Source organism: Dryas octopetala, chromosome 2 (assembly GCF_963921425.1).
Source record: "Dryas octopetala chromosome 2, drDryOcto1.1, whole genome shotgun sequence".
Taxonomy (NCBI): Eukaryota; Viridiplantae; Streptophyta; class Magnoliopsida; order Rosales; family Rosaceae; genus Dryas; species Dryas octopetala.
The window spans coordinates 17,542,920-17,555,687 of NC_141367.1; the positions used below are offsets into that span (position 1 = coordinate 17,542,920).

The 12,768-nt window shown below is 33.0% G+C and overlaps 3 protein-coding genes across 3 annotated transcripts; all 3 read right to left on the reverse strand.

The window, feature by feature from the left end:
• Positions 1–2,372: 2,372 nt before the first annotated feature.
• LOC147293595 (uncharacterized) lies at positions 2,373–6,841 on the reverse strand. The gene is made up of 9 exons (XM_086231090.1): positions 6,698–6,841; positions 5,668–5,941; positions 5,433–5,532; positions 5,225–5,349; positions 5,054–5,135; positions 4,834–4,966; positions 3,606–3,769; positions 2,646–3,146; positions 2,373–2,525 (listed from the first exon to the last, which is right to left on the reverse strand). The coding sequence occupies exons 1-9, from the start codon at positions 6,839–6,841 to the stop codon at positions 2,390–2,392; spliced, it is 1,659 nt and encodes a 552-aa protein (XP_086087216.1). The 3' UTR covers positions 2,373–2,389.
• A 4-nt stretch (positions 6,842–6,845) lies between these two features.
• LOC147293596 (uncharacterized) lies at positions 6,846–7,478 on the reverse strand. Its single transcript, XM_086231091.1, has 2 exons — positions 6,947–7,478; positions 6,846–6,853 (listed from the first exon to the last, which is right to left on the reverse strand). The coding sequence occupies exons 1-2, from the start codon at positions 7,476–7,478 to the stop codon at positions 6,846–6,848; spliced, it is 540 nt and encodes a 179-aa protein (XP_086087217.1).
• A 2,442-nt stretch (positions 7,479–9,920) lies between these two features.
• LOC147293597 (uncharacterized) lies at positions 9,921–11,069 on the reverse strand. Its single transcript, XM_086231092.1, has one exon. It carries the CDS (start codon positions 11,067–11,069, stop codon positions 9,921–9,923), a length of 1,149 nt encoding a protein of 382 aa, XP_086087218.1.
• Between the last annotated feature and the right edge of the window lie 1,699 nt (positions 11,070–12,768).

Below are 12,768 nucleotides of genomic sequence, written 5' to 3' on the forward strand. Positions count from 1 at the left end.
TGACGGAATAGTCTCAATTGACGCTTAAGTGAAGTAGTAGTCTTGACGCATGCACTTTTGAAACTAGGTCCAACACCTAAAGCTTAGTTTAGTATTGCTGTGAGAAAAAACTGTTATGAAGTAAAACAGCTGTGAAGTAAAGTCAGCTCATGTTTGGTAAATTATCTTTTCAAAAGTGCTGTGAGTGCAAAAAGCAAAATCAAGTTGTTTGGTAAATTTTAATGTAAAACTATTATGGCTGTTTATAATTACTAAAATATACATAATGCTGAAAATGCTTTTGGCTTATTTGTTTGGTAAAAAACAGGCTTTTTATAATTTTTTGTCTACAAATTTATATTAACATTAAAATTGTTAAAAACAAAATCATTAAATAAGAATGCATATTATTTTTGTAGATATATTATAATTTTAATGGTACAAATAAAATACCATAATTAATTAGGATATATTGGATAAAAATTTTAGTGATATATTATTTTTGTCATTTTGTACAAAAAAATTAAGGATATATTGGACAACTAAAATTTTTAATTAATGAGACTCACAACTTTCATTCAATGCAGTTTTGAAAAGCAGATAGATAGTAGCTTTTTAAAATTGTAGCGAGTGACATAGGATAATGAGATATTACAATTTTTTGTTTTATTATCAAACACCAAAATTATTGTCAGTGACCTATAATTATCACCTACAATCAACAACAATTCCAAACAGATCCTAAGTTGGAGTCATTTTGTTTTAACTTTCCCTATATTTGATATGTTTATTTTAATATAATTTGTCACATGATAAAAGAAATAGATACATTAAATATATATGCTGGTCGGTTTTCTTCATATAATACACCAACAAAATAATTAAGTGGATCTATTATTTATGTCCCTCAAGAATAGCCACGTACAAAATGGTCCAAGCCAGCTTGTTATGTACATTAAGAAGGACCATAGCTAAGAAACCTGCATGAGAGGTTGTCATGCCTGCTCTGCCATTATTAAAACCAGTATGGGCCTCTTGTACGTTCTTATCGCCTAAAGGACTTCTCCGTTGACGGAGACTAAAGCTTTTAGGAAACTGCAGGATCCTTGGTACTCTTGGATCGATGTTATTGTCATTGTCCTTTCATCGTCAACCATCATTGTCGCATGCAGGGGTAGTATAATAGTATTAACTAGAATTTATGCCCGCGCGTTGCCGCGGGTAACAACAATTGATAAAACGTTTTAAAGAGAGATGTGTTTACTTTGTTAAGGTTGTAATGAGATGTTAAAAGAGTTATGAACATTGTAAATATATCATGAGTCGTTGCGTGTCAGATCATTCAAAATATAAGTGCCTTTCATAGGCTGTGTTTAAGTGCCTTTCATCCGCAGGCATGGCTATTTGTTGTTTTAAGATATTGGTGATATCTTAAAAGTGCAAACAGGATTCAAAAAATATTACAATACATGTGAGGAATCTTTGTGATGTTAAACAAAACATAAAGGGATGTACAGTGGTTGATTGTTCAAAAAAGGCATTTATGGTCACTGAGAATGGAGTCAAATTGTGCTTGGTGACTTGTCTTCGCTTGCTTTCTCATGAGGGTTGGTTGGTTGCAGGGGGAGATGTTCACCATGTGTTTTTCCTTCTTTTGTTGTGGGGCTTTTGTCTCCTCTGTTAGCTTCTGTTGAGGAGATTTTTTCTGCTGTGCTGCATTTTTTGATGAGTATACAAAGTGTTAGAAATTGGAAGATGTTAGGTTAAAGTTAAGAAAGAAGGGAATGAAGAGCAGATATTAATAGTATTTTTTGTTTGTTGTGTGATTTGTTTTTAGGTAAAAGAAATTATATATGATTATTAAATGATGAGGATGAAAGAATGAATGTTAAAATTGATGGTTGACTGCAATATGTATAAGATGAATCAAAATGAAGAATGCAGGTAAGAATATATGTTTGGTCAAATTGATACATTATGATATGTCAGTCAAGGGCTCAATAAACTTCATTTTCATTAGTTTTCTCTCTCAAGTCTGAACCATGAAAAGCTTATGAGAATATAAGATGCAGAGTATATACTTGATTTTATATACAGATAGGCCAAGTTAATTTTTTTTGCTCATGCCTTGTAAAAAACATTTTCTTTCAAATTCAAGTATTCTCCATGCAGTGAATTGGAAAACTATTTACCATTGCTTGAAAAAGAAATAACCCAATTTCTGCATGGCATCAAAAGTAGTAAAAAACCATGGTTGCTGATTAATAAGATTACTTATTGCACCAAGCAATTTATGGCTATGAAGTGTAGCTTTTAGTTGGGTTCATCTGAATGTGATAATATCACACCAAAAATTGTGTAAGTATGCAGTGGTGATCAACACTATTCTAACTCATCATCTGAGCATGGGTTATACCTGGCTGTGAGTTTTGCTGTTTTTTTTTTTGAAGGCCACGAGAGGGATGTCATCTGGGCTTGAAATGTCCTCTGTGGGTGTTGGATTTGTAGCTGTCTCTGCGCCAGTGATTTCTTCAATTGCTGCTTCTCTATTGGAGATGGTTTTTGGAACAACAGGGAAAAAAGGAATGCATGTTAGAATTCAGAGAAATGTGTTATAACTTGAATAGTATTAGGATGAGGGGTTAGAGGTTTTAGAGATTGGGTACCTTTTGAATTTTTTCCTCACATTCATTAGAGAAGTGAAAAGAGCCCTTTTGACTGCAGCTTTTTTGGGTGATGGGAGAGTGGGGTATTTTGTGGAAGTCCTTGATGAACCAGAAGGTGTTTTTGGTGGAAATTTTTTGAAAGTAGGTGATGGGGTGGAAAGAAGATTTTTTTGGTTCATTTCTTCCATTGCATGTATAACCATCTGTTGATCTGTGGGAAGAGAGGGTTGTTCAAGGACTTGGGGTTCATCATCAAAAACAGCGTGGATGAGAAGGTCATTTCTTTTGAAATCATTTTTCATGCTGCCAAACCTGATCTGGAAATTTTTAGTTTGGCCTCTAAGTCGAAGGATGTGATCTGGGAATTGACTCTGGTCACTAAAGCCTTGTTCAACAACCAAGCTGAAGCATGATATTCCAAAGAGTTGTTCAGCGGGGTCTCCAATTATGATAACACTGGTTGTGTTAGTTGCATCTGCAATTGCGAAGCTGACCTTGAACCTGTATTTTGAATGCCAGCAGCCATTGTTCAATTGATGAATGCAAGTTAAGAAAGTATAAGAAGGTTAAAGATATTCTATTGGTGGTATATAGATGTGTTTAATTTTTATTTGATTGTTTGTAGTTGTGGAAATGTTATTAGGTCTGAAACTTAAACATTGTATTTTGGTAATATTATGTTTATTTCTTAATAGAGATGAAGTGCATGCAGAAAAGTGATTATATATACTTTAATTATGGAAGGTGTGTGTTAAGGGATTTGTTATTGATGAAAATAGTGATTATGGATGTGTATTATAGATGGTAAATATAGATTTAGTAAATGTGTAGTATGCATGCTATTTTGTATGAATGCATTTGATGTACCACTAAGAATCATACAGAGCGATTATATTCTGTGAAGCATACAGTGTATAATTGTTTGCTAAAGGTAAAAAGAAAGAAAAAAAAATTGGTTACCAAGGAATAGGAAGTGTGCTGAGGGTGCCATGTCTTGGACAAATGAGTTCATCACTTTGAGGTGAAGGCTTGACTTGTTTGTGGCAAGTTGGACACGCTCTGTACCACCATCCAGCATTTGTGTTGAACTGTGTAATGGTTGCACGGCAGATAATCAGTTTGTCCTATAAGTTGTTGGAAATACATAATCAGGGTATTGAAGATGTTTACATGAAATGAAAGATTTAAAATGTATGACCTGACCTATTTGTTTTGATAAAGATGTGCATAAATGATAATGATGATGCAATTAGGAAAATAGGCTGTTTAAGTAAATTATATGAAGTGTATAACAAAAAATAGACAATTTGATAATGGTTTAATTGAGAGGAGATTTTGATTTTTGGTGGTTTATGTTAAGCAACAGATATGCAGGATTATAAATGGTTTAAATGCAGAATAATTTGAATAAAACTTTTGTTTAGCATATTATATGAAGCACCAAAGTTAATGGTTTTAGTTGTGTAGAAATGCTTGAGTTTGTGGACAATGGGTAGAAAGTTTTTGGTATCAGTGAAAACATTAAAAAAAAATTGAGTCAGTGTAAACATTTTTTGAATATTTGTAAGCATTTTATAGTTAATTGTGGAATACAGGGTTTAGAAAAAGTTTGTAATCATTTGATGTAAAAATTGATGTTCCATAATTATAAGGATGTTATATTCAATGTTTCATTTTGTGGAAATATAATAGATGATTATAAGTATTTTATGTTTATGTTGCTAATGTCTAAGTTATAGTTATTTTATAAGGACTTTAGTTGTTAGGTGGCAGTTAGTTAATATTAATATCTGTAGTTAATTGGTATAGATAGGTCTGTGTAAGCATTGTTTAGTAAGGTGTATTTGGTGCAGGTATAGGATGGTCAGTTTGAGAAAGTTTGTATTGTGCAAGTGCTTGTGATTAATTAGTTTGTTAGAATGGATATGTATTGCTGGTAACCAGTGTAAAGCAATGTAGTTAGGTAGTGAGCAGATATTTAGAGACTTTATATTTCACAAAGGCAAGCAGACATGTGAACATCACTAAAGATGCCAAACCAGTAAAAGTGTGTAAGTTATGATATTATGAAAGAGTATATTATAATAATCGTGTCAAAAATGTGAAACTATTGAGAGTTTGTGGCTGATAATCAAAAGAATAAAAAAATTGTAGATGGTTATAAGATTTTGTTGCGAATGTGCATTACCTTGTGCAAATCTGGATCAAGTATATTCAATTCCGCTATATCCACCTTTTGACTCTCTTTTAATTGTTGATAAGGAAGGTGTACCATTGCTGAAGGTGGAAGTACTTTGACAGCCACTGCATCATCTTTGAAACTGAATTGTTGTTGTGAAAAAGATTGAATTAGAGAGTTATATTACAAAAGTACAATTGGTATATTGAAAAAGTTTTAAAAATCTTACGCAATCTTGTAGGATTCAAGTTCTGGTATTGGTGGATTGATGAAATACAGGGTTGAGTTAGTGCTGCTAAGAACAGGTTTTCCTGTGCATGGTTAAAAGAAAGATTAGAGAGTTTTTGTAATGAATATTGGAGATGCAAATAATAGGAAGTTGAGAAAAGGTATCAGTTACCTTGATATTCTTTCACTTTGACGCTTGTGAAAACGATAAAAGTTGGTGGCGGCAACTGTTCTATAGCAGCATGATCAAAATTCTTTGCTGCATCGCTCCATAGTGTTATTCTAATTGTTTGATGGCTGCAACAATAAATGCAGGAGAAAATATTTTAATGGTGATCATAAAAGCGTTAAATTTGTAAGGATTTGGTTAATGGTTGTACCTGATGTTTTCTATATACACTTCACATTTGCTCTCCAACCTTGTTTTCTCAATCATCTTTTGTTCCAAATGCTGTATTGCAGTTATGTGTCCCATCACATCTTCCAATGCATGAAAAAATGATAGTCAGATGTTTAAAGTGTATAAGAGAAGTGTGCAATTATAATTTGAGTGGTGTAAGAGAATAAAAAAAGTTAATGAAAATAATGGGATTAAATATGTGTTCTGATGAGCACCTGTTAGAATGGTGGTTGTATTTATCCGTGCGGATAGTTGATTGTAATCCATGAGGTGAAAACGGTGTGCTGGAATTTTTGGTTGAACAACTGTCAATCTCTTGAATATGGTTCTCTCGTTGAAAATGATAGCAGCAGCATGAGGAACAACTTTGTAGACTGATCTGCTTTTGATTGTGTGAAAGCAGTTGATGTCATAGGTAGCTCCATATTGTATCTTTGGAGCGACACAATCATAGTCAATCTCTTTGACTGTTGCTTGAATTGCATCACCCTTGTTTCAGAAGAAAAATAAGGTTAGTTAATCATGGTAGAATTGCAGCAATGAAGAAAATACATAAATCTAAAAAATGCAAATACTAAATGAATGATGATATTGAAATATGAGAAAATGGAGCATAGAATTGATTGGTTTGTATGAGTTATGTGCACAGCATAGTAAGTTATACTCGTGCTATATAAAGTTAGTTAGACTACTCATGGTATGTGTGGAGCATATCAATTTTGATAAATTAATAAACCTAGTATTTAGTATTAAAAAAAAAATGTAGTTAGTTGAATATTTGATATGTGGAGACAATTTGTAGAGGGATTGTGTAAGGTTTTTTGAGCAGATAATTGTGGTTGTGAAGATTTGAAATAATTATATATGAGTTTTGTTATTTAAAAGGTTGAAATGATGCTTTAATTATATGTTGTAATTTTGATTAAAAAAGATGGGGGTGGGCAGTATTAGTTTAATTTTGTTGAGATATTTAGATAATGTTAGCAGTATAAGGTGGTTGTCAGGAGCATTGTTTTTGAACATTTGATTTTTCATATCTAATAGTTTGGAAAAACAGATTGTTAGTTAGTTAAGTTACATTTTTTAGGAGGAAAACAGTTTTGCAAGTTGTTTTTACATTGAAAAATGGTGTTGGGAAAGTATGTTTGATGTACATTTAGGTATAAACAATCTGTTTTTTAAAATTAGATTTGTTTAAAGGAACAAGTATATTAGTAGAATAAGTAATGGGGAGAGTTTATTTACCATTGCATCAACCAATATGCATTCTAAACCAGCAAATTGGTGGTCAGATCCGAAGACTTTTGGCCTCCAGATCCTGCAGATCCGAACTCTAATTCTCAGTCTGTCTTGATGAGGTTGCAAGCTCCTTATTGGACTTATATCCATTGCATCAGTGGGCTGAAAAAAAAATATATTTTGTGCAAGTAAAGAAAGAAATATATTCTGCTAAATAAGTATAGGTATAAATTATATAGAGATGTTTAGATATGCATGGAGAGGAGTTGAAACCTGAAACTAAATTTTGGAGAACATCTTTATAGACAATGTTTTTAGTGTATTTATTTGGCATCTCTCCATTGTTGTCTATAATTATTTTAAGGCCTTCCCTTGATGTAACCCTAGACAATGCAACATATAGTTGTCCATGGGTGAAGACAGGCTGGGGAAGATATAAACCAACTGTTTTAAGGGATTGTCCTTGGCTCTTATTTATGGTCATTGCATAGCTTGGTCTAATTGGGAATTGACGCCTTTTAAAAGTGAAAGGCCATTTTTTTTCTGTTGCTGTGAGGCTGATTCTAGGTATAAAGAATTTATGGCCGATGTTGCTACCAGTCAGTATCTTTGCTTCAATAACCCTATTAGTCATTTGGGTTATGACTAACCTAGTTCCATTACATAGCCCTGAAGATTGGTTTAAGTTCCTTAATAACATGATGGGCATGCCTATTTTTAAAGTTAGAGTATGTGGAGGTAAGCCATTGAATTCAAGCTGATTAAGGAATTCTGTGGGATACATCATGCTAAGATTTTCTAAATTTCCAGATGTGGAGCATAGACAATCAGAACTTAAATAAGTTCTGGCTTCCGCTGGTAATAAATTGATGGCATAGTTATTTATCTCAGTGACAGTAGAATTCTTAGGTGTAACTATGGCTCTCTCTCTTAAGTAAGCATAATTGTCAAAGTTGGTAAGAAAATCTGGGTATGCTGCTAAAAAAATTGATTCAATTGGATTTGTGTATGAGTCAATCAATAAATCTGCAGGAATTTCTACCCAAGACACCTCTTCATCTGTTGGATCATTTATATCACAGATTTGACCATCACCAATTTTGAGTATCCAAGCAGCAAAGTCTGCAAGTTTTGTTCTTTCCTAAATGTTTAACCCCTCTCTTAACAGCCTCATATTCTCTTTCAAACAAAAAATTTTGAAAGAGGGCCATAAGTATGAACTGTTAAGAGTGGCATGTATTATTTCTTCCCTTGTTCCACCTGGAATAACTGGCAGTATTTGCCTAAAATCACCCCCCAGTAAAAAAGGTTTCCCACCAAATGGGACAGGTTGACCTGAACTATCTAAATCCGATAAAATATCGCATAATGATTTATCTAGTGCTTCAAAGCAGTCTTTATGATTCATTGGTGCTTCATCCCAAATAACTAAGGCAGCTTTTTCAATCAATTTAGCCAGATGAGTGTGTTTTTTTATTTGACATGTGGAAGAATCAGTGAGATTGAGGGGAATTTGAAACCTAGAATGAGCTGTTCTGCCTCCAGGTAAGAGCAATGATGCAATACCTGACGAAGCAACAGCTAGAACAATTTGACCTTCAGATCTAATTTTATTAATGATTGTGTGCCACAAAAAAATCTTTCCAGTTCCCCCATGGCCATAAACAAAAAACAAACCAGATTTTTTTTCATTTATGGCAGTGATAACAGAATCATACACGTGTCTTTGTTCTTTGTTGAGTCTAGTGATTAAAACAGAATGCTCATTGGCTAATTGATGAAGATCATAATTTAATTCTTCTCTTAACAATTTGTTCCTAATTTGTAACATGCTGTGCTCATCAGGAATTGGAAGATTATGATCTTTCAAGCTGCTAGATGATGCATTAAACAATAGCTCAAGCTCATACATAAGTGAATTTTGTAATTCAGATTGTGGCACAATGAGATTAGGCATACAAAATGTTTTTCTAAGATTATATAACATATCATCACACATATTTGCCAGTGAGCATCGAAAATGAATGCAGGGTTTGCTACATCACAAAACAAAATGATCGTAACAAATAATTGTCTTAATTCAGAGCATGATGCTGTGTGGACAACATTTTCTAAGGCCTCAATCCATTCCTTATCATCCCCTAACAGACCTAAAGACCTACATGCAGACTGATATGATGGGTGTTTAATGCCATTAAGAGTTTTTATATCATCAAAATCAAAGGCACCTTTATGGGAATTTAAAAGCATTCTCAAGTAATATAATTCTCCAGCTGCAGGGTGTACATAGGCTATTCTCCCTATAGATTTCCCTTGTTTCCTAGGTGTCCAAATCTTATCGCGAGAATTCCATACAAATTTAGAAGGAAATTCTGAATAAGATAAGTTTCGTGCTTGAGGATAGTTTTTATTTGCTTGAAACCAACTGGTTAACATTGTATCTTGAATTGTGGCTCGGTTAAGAATTGAATCAAGTGATTGATCTTCAGCGAAGATAACACTTTGGTTTAAAGGCAGATGTATAGGCAATCGTTCAACAGCAGGTTGTCTAGAGTGAATAGGAAATTGAAATAATCTCCATGCAGCTTCATATGGTGATATATATCTACAATTAAGATAGGATAATATTTCATCGTGTGGCTTGTTTTCAATTATTATCCTAGCTCTATCCGAACCTTTGTTGATGTATTTGAATAAGTATTTTATGAGCATTGATTGACAACACAGTTCAACATTTATATGAGCATTATATCTTAGCAATAACTCTGAATTGTAAGGCACTATAAAGCTGTTATCAAGTTTAATTCCATTTTTGAGCACAAATCTATTAGGATTATCGCGACGCCTATATGTAGGAAAACCACTGGTTTCAAAAACAGTTTCACTTTTGTATTGCTTTGGGAAATATTTAGAGCACTTTCTTGCTCGCATGCAAGGAGAATTAGGATTTAAATGACCACATGGACCATGGATCATGAACTGATCTACAATATGATAAAGTGTTGGATCCACAGCTTTGTCTGGCAATTCAGCTGAGATAATTGAGTCAATATCTGCTGCAGACAATGACTTGAAATCGTGTTCTAACCAAATGAGAAGATGGCAATGAGGCAAGCCTCTTTTTTGAAATTCAATCGTATGAACTTCTGTTTGATGCAACAGACATGAAAAAAAGGACAGGATTAATTAAATTTGTATTTAAAAAGGTAGAAAATCAGCAAAGAATAAATTATCTTTGATGAAATTCACCTGCTGCAAGTGGTCCGAAAGGTTGTCCTGATTTGATGTAACCAACCAAGTCATTTAGTTTGATTTTGAATATTCTAGCAATGATATCAGGCCTATCCTCTGGTTTGCAGCCAGGTTTTCTAAGAAGTTCTCTAATAATTTCAGGCCATTTGACATTGGAAGTAAAGGTAATAAAAAGATCTGGATTTCCATAATGCCTACAAATTGCCATAGCATCTTGGTAATTATTAATCATATATCTAGCACTTCCAATGTGTGAGGTTGGCAATATAATCCGCTGTCCTAGATCAGTGGCATTTCTATGACCCATTGAAACTGCATCATAAATGCCTTTATAAACTTCACTTCTGAGATTTTTTTGATTTTTTCTAATGAAATCTAATCTATCCTCTTCAAGAGTTGCATAGGCATCCACTAAAAATTGTTGAAATAATCTACCACCTTTCAACACTGTACTAAATTCAAATTGTCTCTCCTGAATTTGATAGGCTATAAAGGCTCTCATAGGCACCCTTCCTGTTTTTGGCTGATGACCTTTAAAATCATGATTCCATTTAATATTTGGGCTATAACCATCTTCACCATGAGGAAATAGAATAGGATATTGTAAAGACATGAATTTTGGGTTTAATTTTGTTATTCGTTTCAACTCTCCACTTTGATTTTCTATCACAATATCTCTATTTGAGTCAAAGAGACCAATATCTCCCACTATGAGACCAGCAATTTCATCAGATGTTGGGCTTTCATATTGTTTGCCATGATCTAAGTGTCTTCCCAATATTCTGACTTTCATATCATTAATAGAAGTGCTTTCTAATTTATCCCTGACTGTTCTAAAGAATTTTACCAAGTCATTTGATTGGTCAAACATTTTAATAAGGCCTTCAACAACTTTTGGATCAAGATTTGTATTATTTTGTTTACGATTAACTGCATTAAGGCGATTCATAACTTCATTATAGGTATCATAGATATAGAGCTGGGCAAATTTTGGAGACTCACCTTCCGGTGGTAACAATGATCCCATTAAATGATGAACCTGCCCACTAATCTTAAAAATGTAAGGACCTGGCCTATTGTTAATTGAATGATCAATTTTGGCTCCCATTGAAGTGAATGCAAACATAGAATTGTATGCCCTAATATTGTCTCTAAATATTGAGCTTTTTTGGCCTTTGCTCGGATCAAGTAAATTTTCTAAAAAGTTGGGAGTTGGTTTGGTAATCGGAAGTTTAACTTTTCCTTGCAAACAACAAAGAGTGAACAAAGGCTGTTTGTCTATAGATTTTTTAGCAATGGATTCATTCAGCCAAAAAAGTGCACCACAGTAAATGCACTTATAATCCTTATCTCCAAAATCCACATATTTGTGAATCATTCCTATGGAAAGAAGAAGTGTAAAAGAAAGAAAGAGTATCAATGCATATTATTATTGATAGGAGAATAATCTAAAAATGCTGAAATAAATTTTAATAAAATATTTAACATACTTTGTCTTTTCCTCTGATAAAATGATTGGCTCCTATAGCTGTGATTTGCAGTGTTTTCATTCAATGTGGAGTTGAGGGGTGGAAGTTCAGAATCTAAAACATTTAGATCAGAGGATACAGCATCAGAATCAAAGTCCAATTGTTCCAAAGGGACCTGTTCTGTAGTTGGCTGAATTGGATTAATATGCGTTAAAGTTGTATGCCTAATAGACTTGTGTTTTTTCCTATGAGTTGGAGGATTTGATTCAGAGGCAGTGGTAGAAAGAACATGACAAACATTTTCAGCGGCAACTTGCACACCAGTTGAAATATGAGGACAGTCATCTTTATCTAACATGAGAAATCTAGCACGAACCCTAGACTTTTTATTCATCATATTCAAAGAAAGAAGCCTGAAGCAATCAATAAATAGCTGGAGGAAAAAAAAGACAGACATATAAATAAATTGCAAATTTCAAAGAAGATATATATAACAACCAATGAAAAGAAATTCATATTTATCTATGAGCAGAAGAAATCTAAGATGATAAATAACAGATGCATATCAAACACATTTAAAAAACAGGTAGCAGAAAGTAACCTTTTGCGCAGCAGCAACAAATGCCTTAACAACACAGCGTGAAGATGAAGCTCAAACAACTAACACAACAGTACCTACAAAACATACATATGAATGTTCAAAGTGAAGCAATCACATCAAAATAAAGGAAAACTTAGATATAGGACAAATAAAAGATTTAAAAAGTATACAAATAAAAGTATAAGGGAGCCAATTAAAACTGATTTATTTGAAAGCCAAACATTAAAAAAAACAAAAAGAGACTTTTTATCCATGACATTCAAAGAAAAAAGCCTGAAGCAATCAATAAATAGGTGGAGGAAAAAAAGACAGACATATAAATACATTAGAAATTGAAAAGAAGATATATATAACAACCAATCAACGGAAAATCATATTTATTCATGAGCAGAATATATGTAAGATGATAAGTAACAAATGCATATCGAACATATTTAAAAAACAGGTAGCAGAAGCTAACCTTTTTGTGGAGCAAGAACAAATGGCACAACAACACAGCCTGAAGATCAAGCTCAAACAACAAAGAGAACAGTACCTAGAAAATATACACATGAATGTTAAAAATCAAGCAACCACATCAAAATAAAGGAAAATTTAGATATAAGAGAAATAAAAGATTTAAAAAGTACAGACATAAAAGTATAAGGGAGCCAATTGAAATTGATTTATTTGAAAGCCAAACATTAAAAAAAAAAACAAAAATAATTGAAGTGCCGGCATAAATGTTAATATTTTTGTTCTATGAAATGAAAAAA

Excerpts from the sequence above, each read along its gene's own strand:
- LOC147293595 (XM_086231090.1), bottom strand. The coding sequence starts at position 6,841 with ATGGATATAAGTCCAATAAGGAGCTTGCAACCTCATCAAGACAGACTG. Across the intron at positions 5,942-6,697 it reads GCATATTGGTTGATGCAATG|GGTGATGCAATTCAAGCAAC; the intron begins GTAAATAAACTC and ends TTCTGAAACAAG. Across the intron at positions 3,770-4,833 it reads TTGATCCAGATTTGCACAAG|GACAAACTGATTATCTGCCG; the intron begins GTAATGCACATT and ends AACAACTTATAG.
- LOC147293596 (XM_086231091.1), bottom strand. The coding sequence starts at position 7,478 with ATGATGTATCCCACAGAATTCCTTAATCAGCTTGAATTCAATGGCTTA.
- LOC147293597 (XM_086231092.1), bottom strand. The coding sequence starts at position 11,069 with ATGTTTGCATTCACTTCAATGGGAGCCAAAATTGATCATTCAATTAAC.